This window comes from Podarcis erhardii (assembly GCF_964252035.2).
Source record: "Podarcis erhardii genome assembly, chromosome: 10".
Lineage (NCBI taxonomy): Eukaryota > Metazoa > Chordata > Lepidosauria > Squamata > Lacertidae > Podarcis > Podarcis erhardii.
Window position 1 is genome coordinate 51,193,147 of NC_138500.1, and position 22,429 is coordinate 51,215,575.

General features: G+C 41.8%; 1 protein-coding gene across 2 annotated transcripts in view; it reads left to right on the forward strand.

Annotated features, from left to right (window-relative positions):
* Nucleotides 1-22,429, forward strand: part of PRICKLE1 (prickle planar cell polarity protein 1) — a 68,832-nt gene that overhangs the window by 42,940 nt on the left and 3,463 nt on the right. Inside the window, exons 1-6 of one of the 2 annotated variants that reach the window (XM_081877900.1) lie at nucleotides 8,425-8,611; nucleotides 17,427-17,613; nucleotides 18,556-18,669; nucleotides 20,747-20,884; nucleotides 21,206-21,409; nucleotides 21,716-21,902. In XM_081877900.1, the coding sequence (XP_081734026.1) occupies nucleotides 17,494-17,613; nucleotides 18,556-18,669; nucleotides 20,747-20,884; nucleotides 21,206-21,409; nucleotides 21,716-21,902 (763 nt within the window). In that variant the 5' untranslated portion in view covers nucleotides 8,425-8,611; nucleotides 17,427-17,493. Of the gene's footprint in view, nucleotides 1-8,424; nucleotides 8,612-17,426; nucleotides 17,614-18,555; nucleotides 18,670-20,746; nucleotides 20,885-21,205; nucleotides 21,410-21,715; nucleotides 21,903-22,429 lie in introns of those variants that run through there. The other variant, XM_081877899.1, reaches the window with a different exon arrangement.

Sequence of the window (22,429 nt, forward strand, 5' to 3'; positions counted from 1 at the left end):
AGCATAAATGGGTTTATAGGACCACAGCTAAAGTTGTATCATCTCCTGTTTGTGTACATACACAGAAAAGCTTCTGTAAAAAGAATGGGAATATATATCCTGTGGCCTTTTTAGCTGGTGTTTGCTGACTATTGGAAGGCAAATAAAATCCCCCAAGAAGAAGAAGAAATAATTTGTCTGTGGTAGTTCTTTACCTTTATTATAAAAGGGTAGAAATGTGAAGATTGAAAATAAATATATTTGAGAAATATTTGTTCAAAGTGACTATTCAGGTTTCATTTCCGCAAGTATTTACATATTGTATTAACATTTATAATGTTTATGGTGCATTCTGGTTATCTTTACAGTTTTCAGCTTGTTTATTTGGTTTACTCTTCACTGGACCTAAAATCCATGTAATACACATTACCATCTTCCAACTTTATTTTCTGCACCTAATTTTGAGAAATTTGTGCCAGAACAATTTGGTAGTTCACTACAGTACTTTGCTTCAGGTCAAAATCAGTACAAAAAGCAGTGTGGAAAAACAAGCCTAAGCAAAAGTTAGTAGTTACTTTATGCGGATTACTAGAACTGAATGAGAATTTGGGCCAGAACTTTTTATTTTTGCTGTCTAGTGTTCTGTACTCCCTGCATATGCAGATTTGTTTCACAGCACTTTGGAATGCCAATCCAAAACATCTTTTCCTATAATAACCCACTAAGGCAACAACTTCACCATCTTTTTCAAAAGAATGTCTTAAACTGAGCAGCAGCATGTGACATGTCCCACAATCAAAGCATTTCCATTGTCATTGAAAACAAGTTTTAAAACAAAACAGCAATGCTAAAACTTGTTTACAAGTGTAGCTATTTCACCCCAGGGTGTCCAGTCATCCCTTAGGAAGTGACCTGCAATACACAATTTGCACCTGGATAATGTGTATGTGATGTTTAAACTGGTCATCAGTGATGTAGGCTGATTGCTATCAAGAGAGAGATCCTCTAGCCTGAAGGTATATGTCTAATAGCGGAGTGATTAGTCTAGATAAGGATGTTTATACAATGTTTATTCCAAGTTTCTGCCATGTACTGAGAGACAAGAGAGTCTCCTCGCGACCTGGATGTGCTTCAGCAGCCAGAACCAAAAGTAACATTAATACAACTATGAAGACTACTACTACTAGTAGTAGTAGTAGCAGCAGCAGCAGCAGTGGTACTACTAGTAGTAGCCATTATTGTTGTTATTTTGTACCCCGCCCATCTGACTGGGTTACCCCAGCCACTCTGGGTGGATTCCAACATATATAAAAACACAATGCATGTATGTATAAATTCTCATTCCATTGTCATTTTAAAATTAACAATGCAAAGAAAGATGAAAGAGGAATTCTTGCCCTCAGCGGCAAAGATGCTAGCTGTTCCTTCATAGTGCTGCACAAACTAGAGAGGAATGGTGTCCCATTAAATCATTAGTTGAAACATGATTAAATCATCCTTCTAATGTAAGATTGAAAGAGAATCGTGGTGAGCAGCAAGCCATCAATTTAATGTATTAAAGCACCATCAATGTATATGGCACTTAACAGAGTAAGCGAAGTAAGAAAATTTAAAAAATAAAAATCAACCCCCAAACCATAGCTGTCAACTTTTCCCTTTTCTTGTGAGGAATCCTATTCGGAATAAGGAAATTTCCCTTAAAAAAAGGAAAAAGTTGACAGCTATGCACACAAAACAGGAGGAGCTTTCAATCTAAAGGGAAGAAAGATGACATAGTACAGGGGTCAGCAAACTTTTTCGAAGGAAGCTCCTGCAGCCAATTGAAAGCCATGTCGGATGTTCGGCTGCCAAAAATAGTTCGCAAACCAGAACACTCACTTCCGGGGTTGTGGCATTCAAGAGTCAAAACTATCGAGAACTAAGCCGTTCGAAAACCAAGGTGCGACTATATTATCTTTCTCTAAAGAGGCATGGACATCACTATTGATGTTTCAAGGGAACTTAATGTATAGCGATACTTCTGGGAGCAAAACCGTACCGATGAGCCGGATTTTGTCATGTTTTCTGGGTGAGAAAATGCTTTTCCAGTGGAGCTGCTCATCTTTCTTTCCAACACTCTTTAAGAACAACAAAAAACTTGGAAGTCCCTTTTAGAAGAAGAAGAAGAGTTTGGATTTGATATCCCGCCTTTCACTCCCTTTAAGGAGTCTCAAAGAGGCTAACATTCTCCTTTCCCTTCCTCCCCCACAACAAACACTCTGTGAGGTGAGTGGGGCTGAGAGACTTCAGAGAAGTGTGACTGGCCCAAGGTCACCCAGCAGCTGCATGTGGAGGAGCGGAGACGCGAACCTGGTTCCCCAGATTACGAGACTACCGCTCTTAACCACTACACCATACTAGTTCTAGTGCACAATTTTTCTCCTGTCATCTAGAATGTTGCCTCTATTTTGCCACAATTCCGGGTGATAATATCTACATGAGGAACCTCTGGAATAGAGGCATCTCTGTCTGGCTCTTGGGGACTCTGCCCAGGCTGCATTCTGCACTCCAAACCCTCAACTGCTTTTGCCTATCTAGATGGTGCCCCTGAACTGGGGCAATTCCTTTTTTGCTTACCTGGGTGGAGGACGGGCACATTTTCCAAGCAGAAACCCTCTGTGACATTTGCATGGGTGGAATGTAGATTAATGTGCAAAGTAAGAGTAACATCTGTTTCTCCAACTGTGCTTTGCGTTTCTCTCCTGAGATGTTTCACCCAGAAGCTTACCCACAAGGAAGAAATGTTCTCTGTCTGATCAAAAATGCTCCCCTTCCCCCCAGGTTCTTGAGCTCAATTAGCTGACTACTCTTTTTGCCGCAAATGTGGGAGAGCTCTTCCATCAGCAACTTGTTCCAAATAATTCAAACAAGACGAGTGTGGGCTGCAATATGGTGTATTTGCTACTGTGCCACAAACTCCTGTATAGCCTCCTACTTTACTTGGAACCTGGCAATAATAGCAACAAACAGGACATTATAGGGGTTGGGTTTTGCGCCAGTGTTATCACACTGGAATCACAGTTGCTAAGAGAGATCTTGAGGTGGGGATTCTATGTAGAAATGGGCTTCATAGAGATCAAATTTTATAAATAGGTGTAATATAGCATAAGCAGCAATTAATTTTGTAAGTGGGGACTGCTTGCCAAGCTGCATGGAATTTGGCTTAATGTTGCTTGTAACAACAGCAGTCTTTCTATGTGCTCTTAAATCTGTTCTGCCTGACAAATGTCATCTACCAGTAGTTTGCTTCATGATACTCTTCTTGGATAATTTATGAGGCAAACAGTTTTATCTTTATTGATGAAGGCTCCAAGGATTGGGGAGGAGGAATGGGCAGGGCTTGTTAAAACAGAATTCATTCCGCTGAGCTGCCAACTCTGGGACAGCTAAACTTCCCCACTGAAATAAGCCTGGGCCTTGATGGACCTTGTGACGCACAACCTTTTCCTTTTAAGAATGGAGAAAAACAAAACAAACCCAAAAAGAATGGATTCACCCTTGGCAATAACAATGCATTTGAGACATGATTAACTCCTCTTAGCATCCTGTGGATAAATTTGCCTCATTCAAATTTTGAATCTTGTAGGAAGTTTCTGCAGACTTCTTCATCCCACCCAAAATAGTAAAGGTAAAGGTACCCCTGCCCGTACGGGCCAGTTGTGTCCGACTCTGGGGTTACGCGCCCATCTCGCTTAAGAGGCCGGGGGCCAACGCTGTCCGAAGACACTTCCGGGTCACGTGGCCAGCGTGACAAGCTGCATCTGGCGAGCCAGCGCAGTACACGGAAACGCCGTTTACCTTCCCGCTAGTAAGCGGCCCCTATTTATCTACTTCCACCCGGGGGTGCTTTCGAACTGCTAGGTTGGCAGGCGCTGGGACCGAGCAAAGGGGGCGCACCCCGCCGCGGGGATTCGAACCGCTGACCTGACGATTGGCAAGTCCTAGGCGCTGAGGTTTTACCCACAGCGCCACCCAAAATAGCAGGCTGTAAAATTGTAGTGCCATTGCACATGGAATAGATTTAAGCAGCCCCCAGTTCCTTGTACATACTAGCCATTTTTTAATATACAACATTCCCTTCTGCCTCCCTGCTGTCACTTTTTAAATTAATGACTGGAAGCAAGAAAATGGTGTCCTGCCTGGGATCAGTCACCTGAATGAATCATATGGAAAGACCAGCCCTGAGTCCATCTTTGTTTCCTCCCATTATCTTTCCATTTTAACAATTTCCAGAGGGATAGCTGCGCTGTTGCTTTGAGTTACAATTAGCTTGGTGTTCTTTGTTACAAAAAAACAACAAAAAACCCCTCACATTTAATTAACATAGACTTCCCCCGCACCCAAATAATGTTTCATGTGTGGATTTAGATCAGGCATAGGCAAACTCTGCCCTCCAGATGTTTTGAGACTACAATTCCCATCATCCCTGACCACTGGTCCTGTTAGCTAGGGATGATGGGAGTTGTAGTCCCAGAACATCTGGAGGGCCGAGTTTGCCTATGCCTGATTTTTACATGAATTGTTTTAAATAACTATACATTCTTGTTTAAGGTACATAAACTCCTTCCTTGAGAGGAATAAAAAAAAATTCACCTGTATATAAAACATAGCCACATAATGTAAATGTGTGTGGTCAGCCACATTTGGGATTAGTTAGCAGCTGTGTTTGTTTTACGGATAATGCTGCAATATGTGTTGTGCACTACATACTCTTGATAATGCATTCTCACAGGGAATTTGAAGTTGAGAAATCACTTCATATTCCCTGTAAGAAACTGTGGTACCCCAAAGAGGGTTTTTTATAGTATGTATCAAAGACTATTATCCACAAACTTCCTGAATACCAAACATGAACAGATGTTTGGGATTCTTTTAGGTTTAAATATATAAAAATGCTTGTTTTAAAATGCTTTTTAAAAACTCCGTTGCATCTTTGACTGAAAAGTTGCAGCTACAGATGAAATGGGTTGTTGGAAAAAGTTCACCTTCAGGTGTTAACATTTTCTCTCTCTAATAATTCTTCTATGTAAGTAAATTGGAGATCTAAGGGAGTAATACGGCTAAATAGTTGCCATCATGCAGGTATTGGGAGTGATTAATCATCAGAGAGATATTCCTGCAAGCTGTGTTATCTTCTCCTCTGGCAGGATCTGTTTGTCTCATTCTCCCCCAAGTGATAATTTGTTTGCTGTGCACAATTTTAAGTTGCCTGTGACACAAGGTATCATTTAAAGAACAATGCAGATTAACTGAATTCAAGAAAATGTTTTGGTTTCTGACCAACAAACAAACAGAGGCTAAACAGAAAAATAAATAAATTGGATCTTATTTGAGTAGAGTTTAGGGTGGATAAATCTGCATGTGTATCTGTATTTAATTTGTTTTTTTTTAACTGCACTGAAAACCATCTAAACATATACATTAGAACATATATTATCTCACAAGAGTGTCAATTAAAAATCACTGTTATGAAGTTGAGGACCTGAAAATTGTTGCACTGTGTAGAGAAGCGCAAAATAAGGCGGACAGCTATGTTCCAGTGCACAAATTATTGTGGATCCACTTCTATACTGGAATTGGTAAAGATTGAATGTCAGGCATACCTAGTAGAGCTATGCTGCAGGGTTCCTAGAGTGAATGGCAGGCTAGTTGTTGAAGGCTGTTGAAGCCTGAAAAATCATATCTAAAACGAGAGCTGGAAAAAAAGTTTCCACTTTAAAATGTACAAAGAAGGAGCAGCCGTGTCATTAGTTCATCCCGTTTTGAAAGTTCATCAAGTTGATTCAGTGCTGGCTGTTGGCCAAGCATGTCTGAATTATAAATACTGTTGTCTGACCAGGGCCAAGTCTTGCTAGCTGTTGCACTTACAAACTTAACCTTCAGCTATCTGTGCTCAAATACCAACATTCTTCGCCGGTGTCCCTGTTACTTGGCACTGGAAACCCAATTCTACTTCTGAGCTGTTAAGCTTTACTAAACTCTTCGCTGCTAAGTGTGCAATGTTACACTGAAGCTTACAATGAGGTCTGTTGTTCGGCTGAATGGAAATGTTTGTTTAGACAGCTTTTGCACCCAAGTTCTTAGATAACATATGTTTAAACTCCAATATTGTAGGTAGTTCAGTCATTTCACAATCAGTAGTTTATAGGTTCAGATGTTGCAGAGGCTTGTTCAGCAGTAATACAAATTAATCACTGGCGACATTTGGAAGGCCACAGTTTCCTCACCCCTGATATAAACCTTTGACAACTTGCTGCAGCAAACTAATATGCCTGCTTTTTCAGGAACTATAACCCTCCACCTTCCTTACCTTGTTGTCTTTACAGATGCCCTACACTACATTTATTCATACCCGTTGTAGGCACTGAAGTATAGATTGAAATCCTATACACACTTAAGTCCCATTGAATTTCTTAAGTTCAGTGTTTCTGAGTAGAAATGCAAAAGACTGCGTTATTAAGTATCTTAATACGGCAAAGGCCAGTGTAATGTTTAAGGCAGCAATCCAGACTGGGGCAGAGGGAGCATGGCATGGCAGATTCACCACTGATTGTAGCAGTGCGCCTATTTTGCTATGGCAGCTCTGGATTGGCACAGCACAGGGGCCCAAACTGTGCCAGTTTACAGAACCTCGACCATCGCTGGCCCTGCTGCCACCCCAGTGTCCCATTTTGAGACATTCTGCTGGCTGCTTCAGAATGCAGGTGCAGAAGGGGCCTGCCACCACTGAATCCTACTCTTTTGCCAGCAGCACTGATCAAGCAATAGGATTGCTCCCAAGTTAAATACAAGTAAGCTGTCTGTGTTTGGCATAGCATAGCATAGCATAGCACTGTAGAGTTGGAAGGGACCCTGAGGATCATCTAGTCCAACCCCCTGCAATGCAGGAATATGCAGCTGGTCCATACAGGGATCGAACCTGCAACCTTGGCATTATCAGCACCATGGTCTAACCAACTGAGCTATCCAGGTGTTAAACACAAGCAAACAGCAGAGTTCTATCTGCAGCCCAGCTAAACCAGGCTATTCGGCTACACTAGAGTTTAGTTCTACCAAAGTTAATGGGACAAAAACAGGGCTAAAATGAAATACCTGGTTTCCTGGAGTCGTGCAGTAAGCTGCTTATGCCACCTGCCCACAAACTGAGGATTTTGTGACTTCACAAATTGGTTGTGAGGCTAATACTTGAGCTTTGAAAGAGAATTACTTAATCGCTTTTGACTATAATTGTTAAAGGGATCAAAGGTTCATAGAGACCTGAAGAAGCAGTGAGGCATGCTCCTATATTTCTACCCCAAGGTGTATAATTATTAGGCGGTATAGTTTTAACACTTATATCCAGGCTTGTAATGGGATGTGCAGATACATTTTGAATTAGGAGAGATCTTGAACCTTGCTGTAAGGCCCATGGCCAATGCACAGGGAGATGAGAAGTGGACAAACATGGAAGTTCCAAGCCATTGTTGCTTTTTGTTGTCTGGTGGGGAGCAATGCTTTTCCTTCCAGAAGTACCTAACCTTCCTTGGCTTACATGGTAGGGAATGCTTAGGCGATTCATATGGAAATGCTTCCCTTCTCAGAATAGCCATATGCTTGTTAATTTCTGACCCAGTGGCATCCTCTTGCTGACTTCCTTGTTGTGCGATGATGAAGGGAGTGCCTGGGAAGAAAGGGGAAATTGATGAGCCCTCCCATCTTTTTGGTTTTACGCACCCATGTGTTTCAGGACTGACTCGGCTGCTCCTCTCCCCAGCTTTTATGGCCCCTTGTAGTTCATACTGGGTCACCAGTGATTGATTGGTAGCGTTGACTGGCGCTTAAGGAATTAGAAACTGCACAGGGGTCAGCTCAGATATGTAGCCAGGAGGGCTTTTAGGCACAATGGAGGGTGGAGTTAGGGTGACATAGACTGAAAACTTAACATGAACACCATAAAAAACCCGCCACTTTTCTCCAGCACGTCCCCACCCTCAGGATGTGAGCTGCCTCCTGGGTCTGAAAATATCCTGCCTCGGACTCAGTTGCCTGAGAGAGGAAATTGAGTGTCTCCTCCCTGAGGAAATGCAATGGACCCGTCTCCCTCTCAGCCGGGGCAATTGATCTTCCAAGTGGGCAAAGACTTGACAGCAGAAAGTGAAGGAATTTCCTTCGCTGCTTCACAGTGAAAGAGCTGAACTTGGCGTTAAAGAGGGCCGTTTCCCGCCCCATTCAACTGCGTGTCCTGCTCTTGAGTAAAACCCCCTTGAGGAATGATTTTGGGTGTGCGTGCGGAGGCGACTGACTGAAGACGCTCCTTCGGCGGGATTTGCCGAGGCCCCTTGGAGAGGGTTGCTCGGCGGCGAAGGGGGTGGGCGGCTGTGAGGGGTGGGGGGACGTCGGGGAGGAGCGAAGCCCGCCGCGGACTCCGGTCTCGCGAAGAAATGGGCAGGAGCGGCGGGGGCGCACAGGGAACCGGAGAGGAAGGGGGCTGACTGGAAGCGCTGTCGAAGAGGGACAGCAGGGAGGCTTCTTCCTCCGGGAAGTTATTTCCCGCGTGGAGGCGGCCGCTTCCGATGCAGTGGAGAGACGAGCCACCCCCCTCCTCCCTTGGTAGGTATGCCTGCCTGCGCGCCGTGTGCGTCGACTGCGGTGCTTCGTGTGAGGGGGTGCAATGGCCATCCGTAGCTTGGAGGGGGTGGGTGCGGGAATCGGGGTCTGAGGAATTTTGTGTTGGGGGGAGGTATGAGAGGGGGGAGCCCAAAAGAAACGCTCTCCCCTTCCCTTTTTATTATGATTGTTTATGCTTTTTTGGCTCCCCTGAGGCGTTGCGCACGCGAGCGGGTGAAGCCCTCCGCCCCGCCGGGGCCGCAGAGCAGCGCGCCCTGCCTGTGGCGTTTGCGGCGGAGACTGCGCGCGCTTTTCATTGGTCGCGAGGAGTCCCGCTCTGCAGTCCTTGGCGAGCCCAGGGGAGCGAAGGAGGAGCGCGCGGGGGGAGCGCGGAGAGAAGGGGGGAGGCAAAGCAGTTGACGTAGGAAGGGCAGCCTCCTGCCTCACCGAAAAAGGGGGCGAACTTCCCTATCCTGAGGAAGCCTGGGCTACTTCGGGTTTTGGAGTGCATCTCCCTTCTTCCGCGCCCCGCACAAGTTCCCCATTCATAAGTTCCAGCTTTATAAGTAAAGCCACCCAGCTATGTCATGGGGGGGGGGGGGGAAATTATTGTCTGGGTCCCAAACAGAGATAAGTGCTTGGGGTTTTTTTTGCTCTTTTGTAATGAAGATGCCTTTCGGGGGGGGGGCTTCTGCTTCTGTGCCCCCTCTTTTTTTAACAAGAGGCTTATCGTTTACATTATAAATAAATAAATTGCCCAGTAGCACCTTACAGAGCAACTAACTTTGTTCTGGGTATAAGCTTCTGTGTGCATGCACACTTCTTCAGATACACTGAAACAGAAGTCACCAGACCCTCATATATAGTGGGAGGGTGGGGTGGGGTTTTTCTCAGAAGGGTAGTAGGAGATGGATATATATGGGTTTACCATTGGTCGTGAGGAGTCATTGGTGACTTCTGTTTCAGTGTGCCTGAAGAAGTGTGCATGTACATAAAAGCTTCTACCCAGAACAAACTTAGTTGGTCTTTAAGGTGCTAAAGGTAAAGGGACCCCTGACCATTAGGTCCAGTCATGACCGACTCTGGGGTTGCGGCGCTCATCTTTCTTTACTGGCCGAGGGAGCCGGCGTACAGCTTCTGGGCTCATGTGGCCAGCATGACTAAGCCGCTTCTGGCGAACCAGAGCAGCGCACGGAAACACCGTTTACCTTCCCGCTAGAGCGGGAACTATTTATCTACTTGCACTTCGTGCTTTCGAACTGCTAGGTGGGCAGGAGCAGGGGCCGAGCAACAGGAGCTCACCCGTTTCGGGGATTTGAACCAAGATCAGCAAACCCTAGGCTCTGTGGTTTAACCCACAGCGCCACCCATGTCCCTTTAAGGTGCTACTGGACATATATATATATATATATATATATATAATATATATATATATATATAAATTTATTTTGACTGCGTCAGACCAACACAGCTACCTATCTGAATCCATTTTCATTAATCAACATTTAAAAGTTCAGTGCATTCCATTGTGGCAGAAAGTTGGGATAGAAATGTCACACAGATGTAATTTACTTCTTAAGCACCTTTTCTCTTTTTTTGCCTGCACCTCTGAAGAAGAAGGGCATCCTAGCATTTCTGCCCCAGAGCCCGGAGCATTTTTGTTGTGTCAATTTCTCTCCTCTTGCTCCTGTAGACATGCCACAGATGGAGGATCTTTAATTCATCAGACCTGCCTGCTGGAAATGACTATTTTTTTAAAAAGGCAGGCAGCTTTGAACAAATTGTAGCAAAGATCTTCCAAGTTTAAAGCCAAAATCTTCAAGCCATTAAAAAAATAAAGAGGAAGCCATTCATAAGTAAGGTTTGGTAGAGGGAGTCTTGAACACTTCAGAGAGACTTCCTGACTGAAGTAGTTTGTACAGACTGCATCCTGTGGACTTTTGGGAGTAAGGCCCCCACTGGGTCTTCTTAGTAGACACAAATAAGATTCCCCTTTAAAGTGAAGTTAAAGCATTTTCTCCCCACTCCAAATAAAGCCCCACATGTTGGCTTTTATTTTTATTTTTTTAAGATAATTAGGGCTAATTTATATGCAAATCTACTGCTTACTTTAGCACTTCCTTGAACAGTTTTCTTTGTAAATGATTTCCTTCCCAAAAGTTAGAGTGGTAAGTTTTAACAAAGAAGTATGGTGTTCAAGAGCCAACAGCTGATGGGAGTGAAACCTGAGTATATATTTAGGTAAAGGTACCCCTGCCCGTACGGGCCAGTCGTGTCCGACTCTAGGGTTGCGCGCCCATTTCGCTTAAGAGGCCGGGGGCCAGCGCTGTCCGAAGACACTTCCGGGTCACGTGGCCAGTGTGACAAGCTGCATCTGGCGATGCAGCTTGTCCCTATTTATGTACTTGCACCCGGGGGTGCTTTCGAATTGCTAGGTTGGCAGGCGCTGGGACTGAGCAACGGGAGCGCACCCCGCCGCGGGGATTCGAACCGCCGACCTGACGATCTGCAAGTCCTAGGCGCTGAGGTTTTACCCACAGTGCCACCCGCGTCCCCATAGTATATATTTACACTGGAGTAAAATCTGGCCGCTGTTTCCTATGGTGGCTGTTTGAAGAGAAATGTAAAGCATATATCAATAGGGATATTTTTAAAAGTTAAAAAGTTCTTTGGGATATAGCTTTCCTACCCTAAACTGTTTTGTTGAGCTTAATTTCCATTGAGACAAAGCCTTTTGTGTGTTTCCATTCTAATTAATATGTCAGTGCTTTTCCTCTGCAAGATACAGCCAAGTTAAGCATTTCTAAAATCTCATTTCTTTCCAGTGGGAGCCTACTCTCATTTTCCTAGGAATAAATCCCATTGACCTCAATGGGACTTACTTCTGAGTAGACACACATATATATAGACTTATGCCATTGAATGTATTCCAGTGGCACTTTGGATCATGCCTATAGAGATTTAGAGGGACAAATATAATGTGTTTTGTGATATCTGAAGATAAAGAGAAACTGAAATATTTTAATCAACATCTAAGATCTTTTTGCTATTTTTTGTTTTGTTTCTCAAGTGTTACTAAGGTGTAAATTATTTCAATATATAATTTAATAAGTCTGGTTCCTTATAACCCCTTCCTCTTGCACTTGAAATATATGTATGCTTTGGAATATATCCAGCTTTGGTAATATTGCCACTCCTTGCTCTCTTAATATCATGCACATTAGAACAGCAACAAAGACACCTGCTTTTTAACCTCAAGTTCTGACCCTTTGGGTTATAGTTGCAGTGTACTGTGAGCTGGGGGTGTGATATGCATCTTGAATTCCCCATAGCCTTGTTAACAAGCAGTTTAACAAAAAGTTGTTAAACAATTTGCCCTGCAGGACAGAGTTAAACAGCAGGGGGCAGGGAAGGATGTTTGTGTAACTGGCCTTATGAATTGTGACCTCTTACGATCTGGTCAGAGGTGACCACAGAGCATACATACTCTGGGAGCTGGAAATCTTAACATAAGGGCTAGTTTCACACATGGCTTCAACTGTTGCCCAGAGAACAAGGATACATCTATCTTTTAGAAACTGGGTTTCTCTGGTAGCTTTTATGCAAAGAGTTCTGCCTTTAGAACAGCTTTTTATTAAATGACAATAGGTGAAATTTACACTGGTGTATATCTAAACGTCATAATCAAATTACCCTTTAATCCAATTACATGGTTAATAATTGCTCATTCACCAGTACAAGGATTCTCTTTGTAAGCTTTAGTAGTTAGTCAGCACTTATACAGAGGTGGCACTTAAGGTCATTCATGTTCTGCAGAACAGAGCAGGAAGATGTCACATAGTATTTTCTTCTATGTAGATGTTTAACACAATCTACAATGGTATCATGAGCTGAGAACTTCAATCATAAAAACTTTCAGCCTGTTCTTCACTCATATATTAAATAGTGTACAGGTTTTTTTTAGTTTTTTAATGAATATAGTTAGTTCTAAAACTTGATTTAAAATTAACTTATAGGTACCAAGCATTGTTGCTGCTTAAGCAGAAACAGTACCTGGAATGTGTGCAAACTTGGTTTTTTCTTTTTAAAAAAACACATTTTAATAAGCAATTTTATACATTAGCCTTCAGTTCCTCCAGTGCAGACGAAGATACTCTTAAGACTATATTTATTTTGTTAAATTATTTTTCTCCCACCCTTTTATATGTATATACTCAAACTCATATAAATACTGTAGATAAATACAATAATGTCTATCAAAACAAAAGGCAACACAGTTAAAACAAACATAATAGTAAAATCTGAGGGTTGCAATGCAGCCTAAAATTAACTTAACCATCATTTATAACTGGGTGGGAGCCTGGGGCCCTCCAAATGCAGCTCCTATTATTCCATGGTGGCTGGAACTGATGGAAATTGAAGTCAGCAACCACCTGGATGGCCTTTATGTTCTCCACCCCTGTTTATAAAAGTTAAGAGAGATGGAGAGGTCCTGATGCTGGGAACGCAATATATGATGGTGGCTTCCAGGCAAGCTAAGCTGCCTCAGAAGAGCATTCCAAAGGTTAGGGTGACACAGCTGGGAAGGCCCTTTGCTCAGTTCCCGGTTTCCTCACTGCAGAATGTGGGGGTACCCAAAGGACGGCTTCCAAATGTGGAAATTGTGAATGGGCCGGTTCATGTGGCACTTTGTTTTAGTGGCTTAAAAGCATGCTTTTACTTTTTTCAAATATTCTCTTATTTAATGTTGCTTATTGAACAAGATTGGTGAAGGAGGCTGAGCAAGTTCTCAGTCTTTTACATTGGGACTGCCTAACCTAGCGGAATGGCAATGCTGGCCAAAATATGTGTTCGTGTCCAGAGAGGCAGCAAGGTAACTTAATTAGTCTTATTTAGTGTTCCACCAAAACCTGTCCTCTAATTTCCTTTCCCTGCAAAGAGAGGCTTCTTCTCTCTCTCTTTTTCTCCCTCTCTGCCTCCTTTGCAGACTGCTCAATAAATAATTTTTAAATGTATAATTTTGGTTGGTATTGAGTAGGCTTCTTCAACCTCGGCCCTCCAGATATTTTGAGACTACAATTCCCACCATCCCTGACCACTGGTCCTGCTAGCTAGGGATCATGGGAGTTGTAGGCCAAAAACATCTGGAGGGCCGAAGTTGAAGAAGCCTGCTATTGAGCTTATTTAATCTTCGTGAGGTTTCGTTTTGTATGGCTTTTCTTTCCACGGACCATTTCTTCAGTGCTCTGCAGTTCCCTGCAGCTGCCCATTAGTTTCCTGATCTAACCCCCCCCCAAAAAAGGTGTTTAGGGTACTCTCATTTTGACTCAAGAAAACCACCATTTTATAGTTCAAATCAGGAAAAATAAATACAGTAAATGGACAAAAATACAGTAAATGGACAAAGATAAATAAATGGGGGAAAATAAATACAGTAAATGGACAAAAATACAAAAAAATCACAATATGTTTAGGGGTATGGTTACCCCTGCAACCCCCCCCCCCGAAAAAAAAGTACTGGAGTGAAGGAATGGGCAGTCACCAAAAACAGTGGCCACCTTGATAGTAAGGTAAATGCCTTGCACTTCATCCATAAGAACTTTTCTCTTAGAAAATTACAAAATCCAGTGTTTCTCCCCCTCATTAATAGAGAATGGTTGAAAACTGTGCAGAAGAAATTTTCAGCACAGTGCAGTTAAGCTTCCTAGTGAAGAAAAAACGACATAGAATTATTAAAGTGCTGTTTTTGAAATTTTGGATTGGGTCAAAGAAACTGAGCAGCAGGAAAGTAATGTTTGGTTCGTTAAGTGGTAAGCTCTGTATAGTACTGAAGCTAATGCAGTCTTTGGATGCTTAAATAGAAACATAATGTCTAGATTGCAAGTGTCTAGACTGCAAAAAGAAAAGTCATAGTTCTGTTCTATTATGCACTTACTGGTGAAGCTTCATGTGGGGTGGCCAGTTCTGGCTACTGTATTTTAAGGAGGAAACTGGCAAAACCCATATTGGTAAGGTCTCTGGAAATGCAAGTCTCAGGAGGAATGGCTGAAAGAATCAAGCATGCTTGGAAAAGACTAATGGGAGACATAACTGTTTCCTGATATCCGAAGAGCTGTCTTGCAGTCTTTTTCTCTAAAAGCTGTAAGTTAAACCACAGAGCCTAGGGTTTGCCGATCGGAAGGTCGGCGTTTCGAATCCCTGCGACGGGGTGCGCTCCCGTTGCTCGGTCCCTGCTCCTGCCAACCTAGCAGTTCGAAAGCATGTCAAAATGCAAGTAGAAAAATAGGTACCACTCTGGCGGGAAGGTAAACAGCGTTTCTGTGCGCTGCTCTGGTTCGCCAGAAGCGGCTTAGTCATGCTGGCCACATGACCTGGAAGCTGTACGCCGGCTCCCTCGGCCAATAAAGGGAGATGAGCGTCGCAACCCCAGAGTTGGCCACGACTGGACCTAATGGTTAGGGGTCCCTTTACCTTTACTTTAATTGATAGAAACCAAATTTTGGTTTAACATAGGAAGCTTTCCCCAGTCAGTAAGAGCCTCTTGAGATGGTGGTCTGCTTCTTCATTGGTGGCTTTTAAGCAGAGGCTGTATTGTTGAGTTACTGTGGAGCATGGAGTTGACCTCCAAAGTTATTTCCACTGCTTGTAACTGTCTTTGAGTTCTCTTGCTTCAGCATACACAAGCAGAGTATGATTTGGGTTTTGCTTCTGTTCACTCTTAGAAAACTCTTGAGCAAAATGTAAAAGGTGCCCATCTATGGATAATATATATAATTGCAAGTGCATCTTTGGGATCCAAATGAATGCCTGTATATTTAATGATATTTTGAACCATCAGTGTGCTCTATATTCTTGGAATGGTTCCTTTCCATTACTGTATAATACATCAATAAAATGGCATTGCTGATCTTCAGTATATAAATTAAAGTATTAATTAGCACTTTCTTTTTTTGAGACTGCATTCCTAACACACACTTTCCTTGGAGTAAGTCCAACTGAACTCAGCCTAGTTTACTTCTGTAAATTTTTGTTTTAGAACTGATTAATATTTTCCATGTGCTTAAACTCTGTAATGAAACTCGACACTGTGCCACAATGAGTTTAAAAAATGGGGTTTTGATCAGCTCAGTAAAATGGATATTAGTCTTACCAGCTTGAAAAGCAGTTTCATGAAGGTAACTAGTGTGGCCTAAATGTCAAATTATTTTTGCTACCAGCAATGTGCTGAATAAAATTAAACTTACCGTGAAGATTTGTTGCATATAATATTGATCTCTTTCTATCTAGCATTTTGCATTCAAGGAAAAGAGACAGATTTGAATGCTCAAGAGACTGTAGTATTACTTGTTTCCTCCCTTAAATTTTTGCAAATGACACCAAGAGATAAGAGTTAGCAAAATCTGTTCTACTAACATGAAACTGAAGGAGATAAACTGTTCAAATGTAAGATGGTCTCTCTACCACACACAGCTATCGGACTGCATAGGAAGGACAGGAAGTTCATTCAAGACAACAAAAAGAAAAGGAGGGGCAGAGGTGAGAGAACAATAGGGGGTATATTTGTAGCTCACACATGGACCAAATTTAATCTTGGCAAACCTATTGAGTTTGACTTATTTTCACTGTCCAAAATGTGCAGTTCACTGCTTAGAAAAGCATGCACTGATTGGTTTACGAGGGTTAAAACAAATTTGTACTTTAAACCACATTGAGTTGCCCCTTGTAATCATTCCAACAGTTCTCTCTCTGTGCTATAGATTTAACTTGCAGAAGTTATCTGATGGTAGGGGATGACTCACCTTCCACAGTGATAACCCTGTTTATAAGTAGTGATGGTTCTTATTGATCTCAAAATTTGTGTATGAGAGGAATTCAACATTGCGCTAAGGCAAATGTTCCATCAGAATTTAAGCTTACTCAACACAGCATTTTCCCTCTGCTGCCTGTCTGTGCCCTGTTTTAGGGGTTTTCCCAACCCCAACCAAGACAATTTTGGAAGGGGCAAGAATAAGTCTTTTTGCACTAGTGGAAGTCCTTGTGTGGGCTTCTGCTAGTTGGGACTAACTAGTTTAATACAGCCCTGTGTTTCTCAAATTAGCTTGGCATATTGACACATATTTCAGGATCTAACTCAGCATATTATTAAAGAATTATGGTCTGTAACTTTTTTTTGTAAGTAGCTATCACTACCACCAAAGCACATTTTTCCTTGGGGAAGTTCATTTTAGTGGTTTAAATAGTGACACTTCTTTCCAATAGTGTGTTTGTATTTCTAATTAAAAGCTAAAAGTTCTGTCTCGTCTAGTTTGAGATCTTTTGTTAAAGCCCAGTGCATTTTACAAGTTGAAATCATACAGCCAGAAGTGAGCAGTTCAGCGAAGCACAAATATTTATCATTATGCCACTGAGCGTGAGATGCTGCGAACAAGCATCTAAAATGGCCCAGAGTATATGTAAGAGTTGCCTTGGGATCATTTATGATGACCCAACCACATCATACATTTCTTCTTGACATTTTTTTTCCCCATTTGCTAATTCTGTATCTTTATTTATATTCCATGTATATAGGTTATAGAAGTATTTCTCCATTACACCGCTGCTCAGTCTGTAGAGTTTTTGTGGGTTTGGGCTTTAAATTTTTAGAAACACGTGATTAAAAAACCCTCAACTGTTTATTTGAAAAACAGGCTTGGTTTTTTTTAACCCCCTTGGGCTGTTATCACATAATATGTATGCGCACCAGAGAGTTTGACATTTCTTTGTTTTGAAAACAGCAAGCAAGATTTTTTGTTGTAACATTTGACTTTCCAACTTGTTTTCAGAGCTCTTAATTGATGAACTGCAACTGGGTATCCTGACACTTCCCCACTGACCGCGTGTGTTTTAGAGATGGAGCCAAAGGGGGGCAACCTGACATTTGGCTTCCAGCGAAGCTCGACATCTGATGATGACTCTGGTTGCGCCCTAGAAGAATATGCATGGGTTCCTCCAGGTCTTAGACCTGAACAGGTAAGAGCAGAAACTGCTCATTTCAAGTTTACAAAAAGAGGCGGTTCTTTTATTTGTTAATTTGATTTAGAACATTTTCTACAGCAAGTTATTTTTCGGACCTTAACTTCTTTGACCCTTAAGTGTCCTTTTGTGCTGACATGCATAGTCAGTGGTCCAAAAGCAAAAGATTAACCCAATTTCCCCTCACTTAGGCAGCACTATTCTCATGATTTTCTGCAGGAAATGATAGTCAAACTTTTAACTCCTTAACCTTAACTGTAGATGAAGCAAAAGACCTTATTTTATATTGGGGATTTGTCAGTATTTTTGTTAATCTTAACTTAAAAACAATACTACCAAATAAACTTTTGGTGGAATAATTTTATTTTTTGAGACCTACACTGAAAAAAAGGACAAGTTCTTAGTGGATTTCCACTTTTATCAGATAAGAAATGGAGTTTCTTCCAACCTTCTCCAAAGATAAAAATTCAACAGTTTCTAGCAAAGTTCACATGGAAATAATTAATTTACAAAACAATGTTTGTTTCTTTATTTAACCTGTAAGATTAAAGCCTGTCGATTATAACTGTTATTTTTTCTGGATATCTTCACACGTTGGGTGATAAAATGCAGAAAGAGAATGTGGAATTTTAACAGACTTGCTGACAATCCTTGAAGGATGTGGAAATTAGATGTGCATAATTTATGGCACCCCTAATTGTCACTGCAAATAGCATTCCAAAACAGCAATTCAACAGCTGGGTGCTGGCTATCTGAGGCAATCCAGTTTCGCAGAGTTGGCTCACCTGCTCTTCTTAGCAAGAGGAATGCAAACTTTGCCGAACATCTAAAGAAGAAAATCCTAGTGTCTTTTGTTTAAAAACAACAAAACCCTAAGATAACAGCAGTAGATAAGAGGGAGCGCATGGGTCATTATGTATATTTCTGGTCTCTGTTCAGGTACAGCTCTACTTTGCTTGTTTGTCTGAGGAGAAGATCCCTTACGTTAACAGTCCAGGAGAGAAACACCGAATTAAGCAGCTTCTGTATCAGCTGCCACCCCATGATAATGAGGTAGATATGGTCAAGCATTTCTTGCCCTGCAGTCCAGGCAGAGGGACCAATTTGCTGAATGTGCAACAAGCCTGTGATTTCTCAATTACGGCACTGTGTTATAGGGAACTATTATATCTGGCCACAGTTCTCCATTCCCTGGCAAACTCCTGAATGGATTACTGTGGTACATCATGCTTGGGTCTCCCTTTGAAGACAGTATATAGATGTTTCAGTTGGTACAGAATATAGCTATATTTGGTACCAACTGAAACATCTGTATACTGTCTTCAAAGGCAGACCTATGCACGACGTAATGCTGTCATCATTTTGACTGCAGAGTTTATTTGGGTAGTAAGACTTCCACTTCTTGTTCACTTCTGAGGCCGGGCACTGATACTTTGAATGACTTGAGACATAGCTACCTGAAGTTTCCTCCTCTGTTAGGAGTGTAGGTGACACTAGAATTTATGGGAGGATTACCTGGCACCAGTATTGCTATCTTTTCGGCACCAGGCTATTAAATAAAACATCCTAGGCTTTTGAAATGCATTTGGCATTTTACAATCTTGCTGGCTGTTAGAATGTGCTGGTTGCTTTACTGTGTGGCTTATGATATTTTAACTTTGTCAAAAGCCCTTCACCAGATAATGTTGTATAGATTTAGTAAATAAAAGTGTGTTGCAAGAGATCACAAGATTCCCCTCTACAGAGGAATCTACCTTCTGTGTATTTGCATGATTCCCTGCTCTGGTGTGCCAGCGAACTATTCCGAGAGCAGGTAATACTGCCGCATCTCTGCATCTGTTGTGATTGTCATTCCTGGTGCAAAGATGCAGAGACACAGCAAAATGACCTGAAAAGGAGTAAACTAGGAAGGCCAACTCACACAGAAACACAGGAGGTGAAGTAAGTTCTCTGAGGCAAGTAGCTCTCTTGTACACTGAATGCAAATGTCTTTGGGTATAAGTAACCAAACTTCTCAGCTTTTTCCTTTGAAAAGTACTTGCTTGATGATATCTAATCAAGTCATGTGTTGTGTTGGTACAGTGAGTATAGGTGCTGGATGAAGTAGAGGTTTGGGCTAGGCAGGTTGGGTTTGTAGTATCTCATTAAAGGTTCTAGACAAGAAGCTACTGTCAAGGCTTGGGGCAAGTACTGTTTGCTAAGTCTCAGTGGTGTATCCATTGAATGTAATGTGTTAACTGTGCTGATATAAGTAATGTTTCCCCAAACAGTCCTAAATTACAAAACCCTGAGGCTCATACAGTGTATATACCTAATCAGGTTTTAATCTCTTCCATCCCTTTACTTCACTGTTATAGTCTAAAAGAAAAAAAAAACCTGCAAGGAACTCTGCATAAAGCATATTGTATTAACTTGTAAAACTAAATGTCCTTATACCATCTCCAGAAAGCAATGTCTGCATATAGGGTAGAACTGCACTCACATCTTGTGATGGTTGTCTCATGTCACTGTACCAGTTCCCATTACCAAAGACCTGAATCATTGAACAGGAGTAAAAAATGTCAGAAGAATCTGTTTTCAGCTCTCTTCCATTTTGATGGACATAGTCACTTCTGAGATAGATTTCTGAGGAAAGGCAGACTGGTTTTATTTTATATATATATATATATATATATGCTTTCGTAGATTTTCACGGGTACAGGAATGCAGGTTTTGGTGTCCTCGGGTGTCTTCCCGTGTAAAAGTTGGGGTGTCTAGGCGACGTTTCGACGAGGTCTCACTCGTCATCTTCAGGCTGGTGCTTTCGGCTTCTTGTTACTGGAACAGAGCAGGATCTCAGTGTTTGAGTTCCTATAAATACTGTAGAGGGGGTGTGGTGTATAGCCTCCAATGTTCTGGGCAGAGAGGAAGTTCCCAGGCTAGTGTGCCTTTTCTTCTTTTGTTCCTTAATTACTTGAGAGATATCTTGAGTGATTTCTTGAGTGATATCCTGAGTACCACTTAGGTGGGTCATTAGGTGTGGATTAGTTGCTAAAGTCTTTGTGTCTTGACAATGTGTCTTGATATGTGCATTTCTTTCCAATATAACTAGCATAGATCTTAAAGTTGTTATCCTTTCCTTTTGTTGAAGGTGAGATACTGTCAGTCTCTAAGTGAAGAAGAGAAGAAGGAACTTCAAATATTTAGTTCACAACGAAAGAAGGAAGCTCTGGGACGAGGCACGGTTAAGTTGCTCTCAAGAGGAGTGATGCATGCACTTTGTGAGCAGGTAATGTTCTTATTACCCAAATTAAAAATAGTGTTGGACCTGTGTGAAGCTCAACTGCGGATATTTAAATCTACATAAGAACCAAAGTTAATGGACTAAAGTTTGAAAACTGCACAAATTTAATAAGGCTGCATAAAAGGTATGCGGTTCAGCTCTGTTAAAATGGAAAGAGCAAGTAAATATTGAACTAGAATAAACTGTTAATTATGTTAATTGGAAAAAAGAAGGATGGAATTAGGCTATAAAGTATGTTGAAGATTCAACATTCATACAATGGAAAACTAATTTGAACTTGCCTGTTAATTTGTATTTTATTTTCAGTGTGGTACAAAGATCAGTGGAGGTGAAGTTGCAGTATTTGCCTCAAGAGCTGGGCCGGGAGTCTGCTGGCATCCATCCTGCTTTGTGTGTTTCACATGCAATGAACTACTTGTTGACTTAATCTATTTCTACCAAGATGGAAAAATTCATTGTGGAAGGCACCATGCTGAGCTACTCAAGCCGCGTTGCTCGGCATGTGATGAGGTAATACCACATTCCCATAACACTTAAAAGCCGGAGGTCGAAATGAGAATTGTGTTCTTTGCTCAGTTAAACAGCTAGCTTCCTGAAGACAACTGAAAACTTGAGGGTAGTATTCTACTAACTTTTGCTCAGACTAAGACCTATTGAAATAAACACGTTGAATACCACACTGAGATTCTCTTGACTTTTCACACATTAACTGATCCAGTAAATTGAAGAAACGTTCCTTGCAAAAAAATATTGTTAAATATAGTGGCTGCAACTGTGCTATCCACGGCTTTGCCTAAACTATTTTTTCCCTCCTAGATTATTTTTGCTGATGAATGCACAGAAGCGGAAGGTCGCCACTGGCACATGAAACACTTTTGTTGCCTTGAGTGTGAAACCATCCTTGGAGGACAGAGATACATTATGAAGGACGGGCGCCCATTCTGTTGTGGCTGCTTTGAGTCCCTCTATGCAGAGTATTGTGAGACTTGTGGGGAACACATAGGTAAGTGTATGTTAACACAGGGGGGAATGGGTAGACTACAAACTAAGCTAGAAGCTCAAGTTTCTAATCTGTAGGTGAAGGGGTCTCTGAAAATGAATGTTAAAAGTGTTGCCTATTTGGGGGGGACAGCTGGCATCTAGAGTTTTGTTTTTTGAGGGGGCAGGGCTTAATCTTCCAAGTTTGTGTCTGTTAATTTAAAAAATAAACATTTAGTTGACTTTAATCTCAGAATGATGACCTCAGTCACCATACTCGATGAAAGGCTTCAAGGGGAAGTTCCAGCATGTTTGCTGAACTAGTCTGCCGGCAATATCAATTTGATTTAATTTGAAGTATGAGTTCCTTTTATTACTTCAGCTGTGTTAAATTAGCAAAAAACAGCTAGTTCTGAAAACTGGTATACCGCCAAGTGAAAACTTTTCATCCATCCACTGTTGTGAAGTGGGTTCTGGTGCCACAAAAAGCTTTGCTGCAACAGATCTGTTAGTCTTCAGCAGTGTGGCTCCAGTTTTTTCTTTTTTAATTGA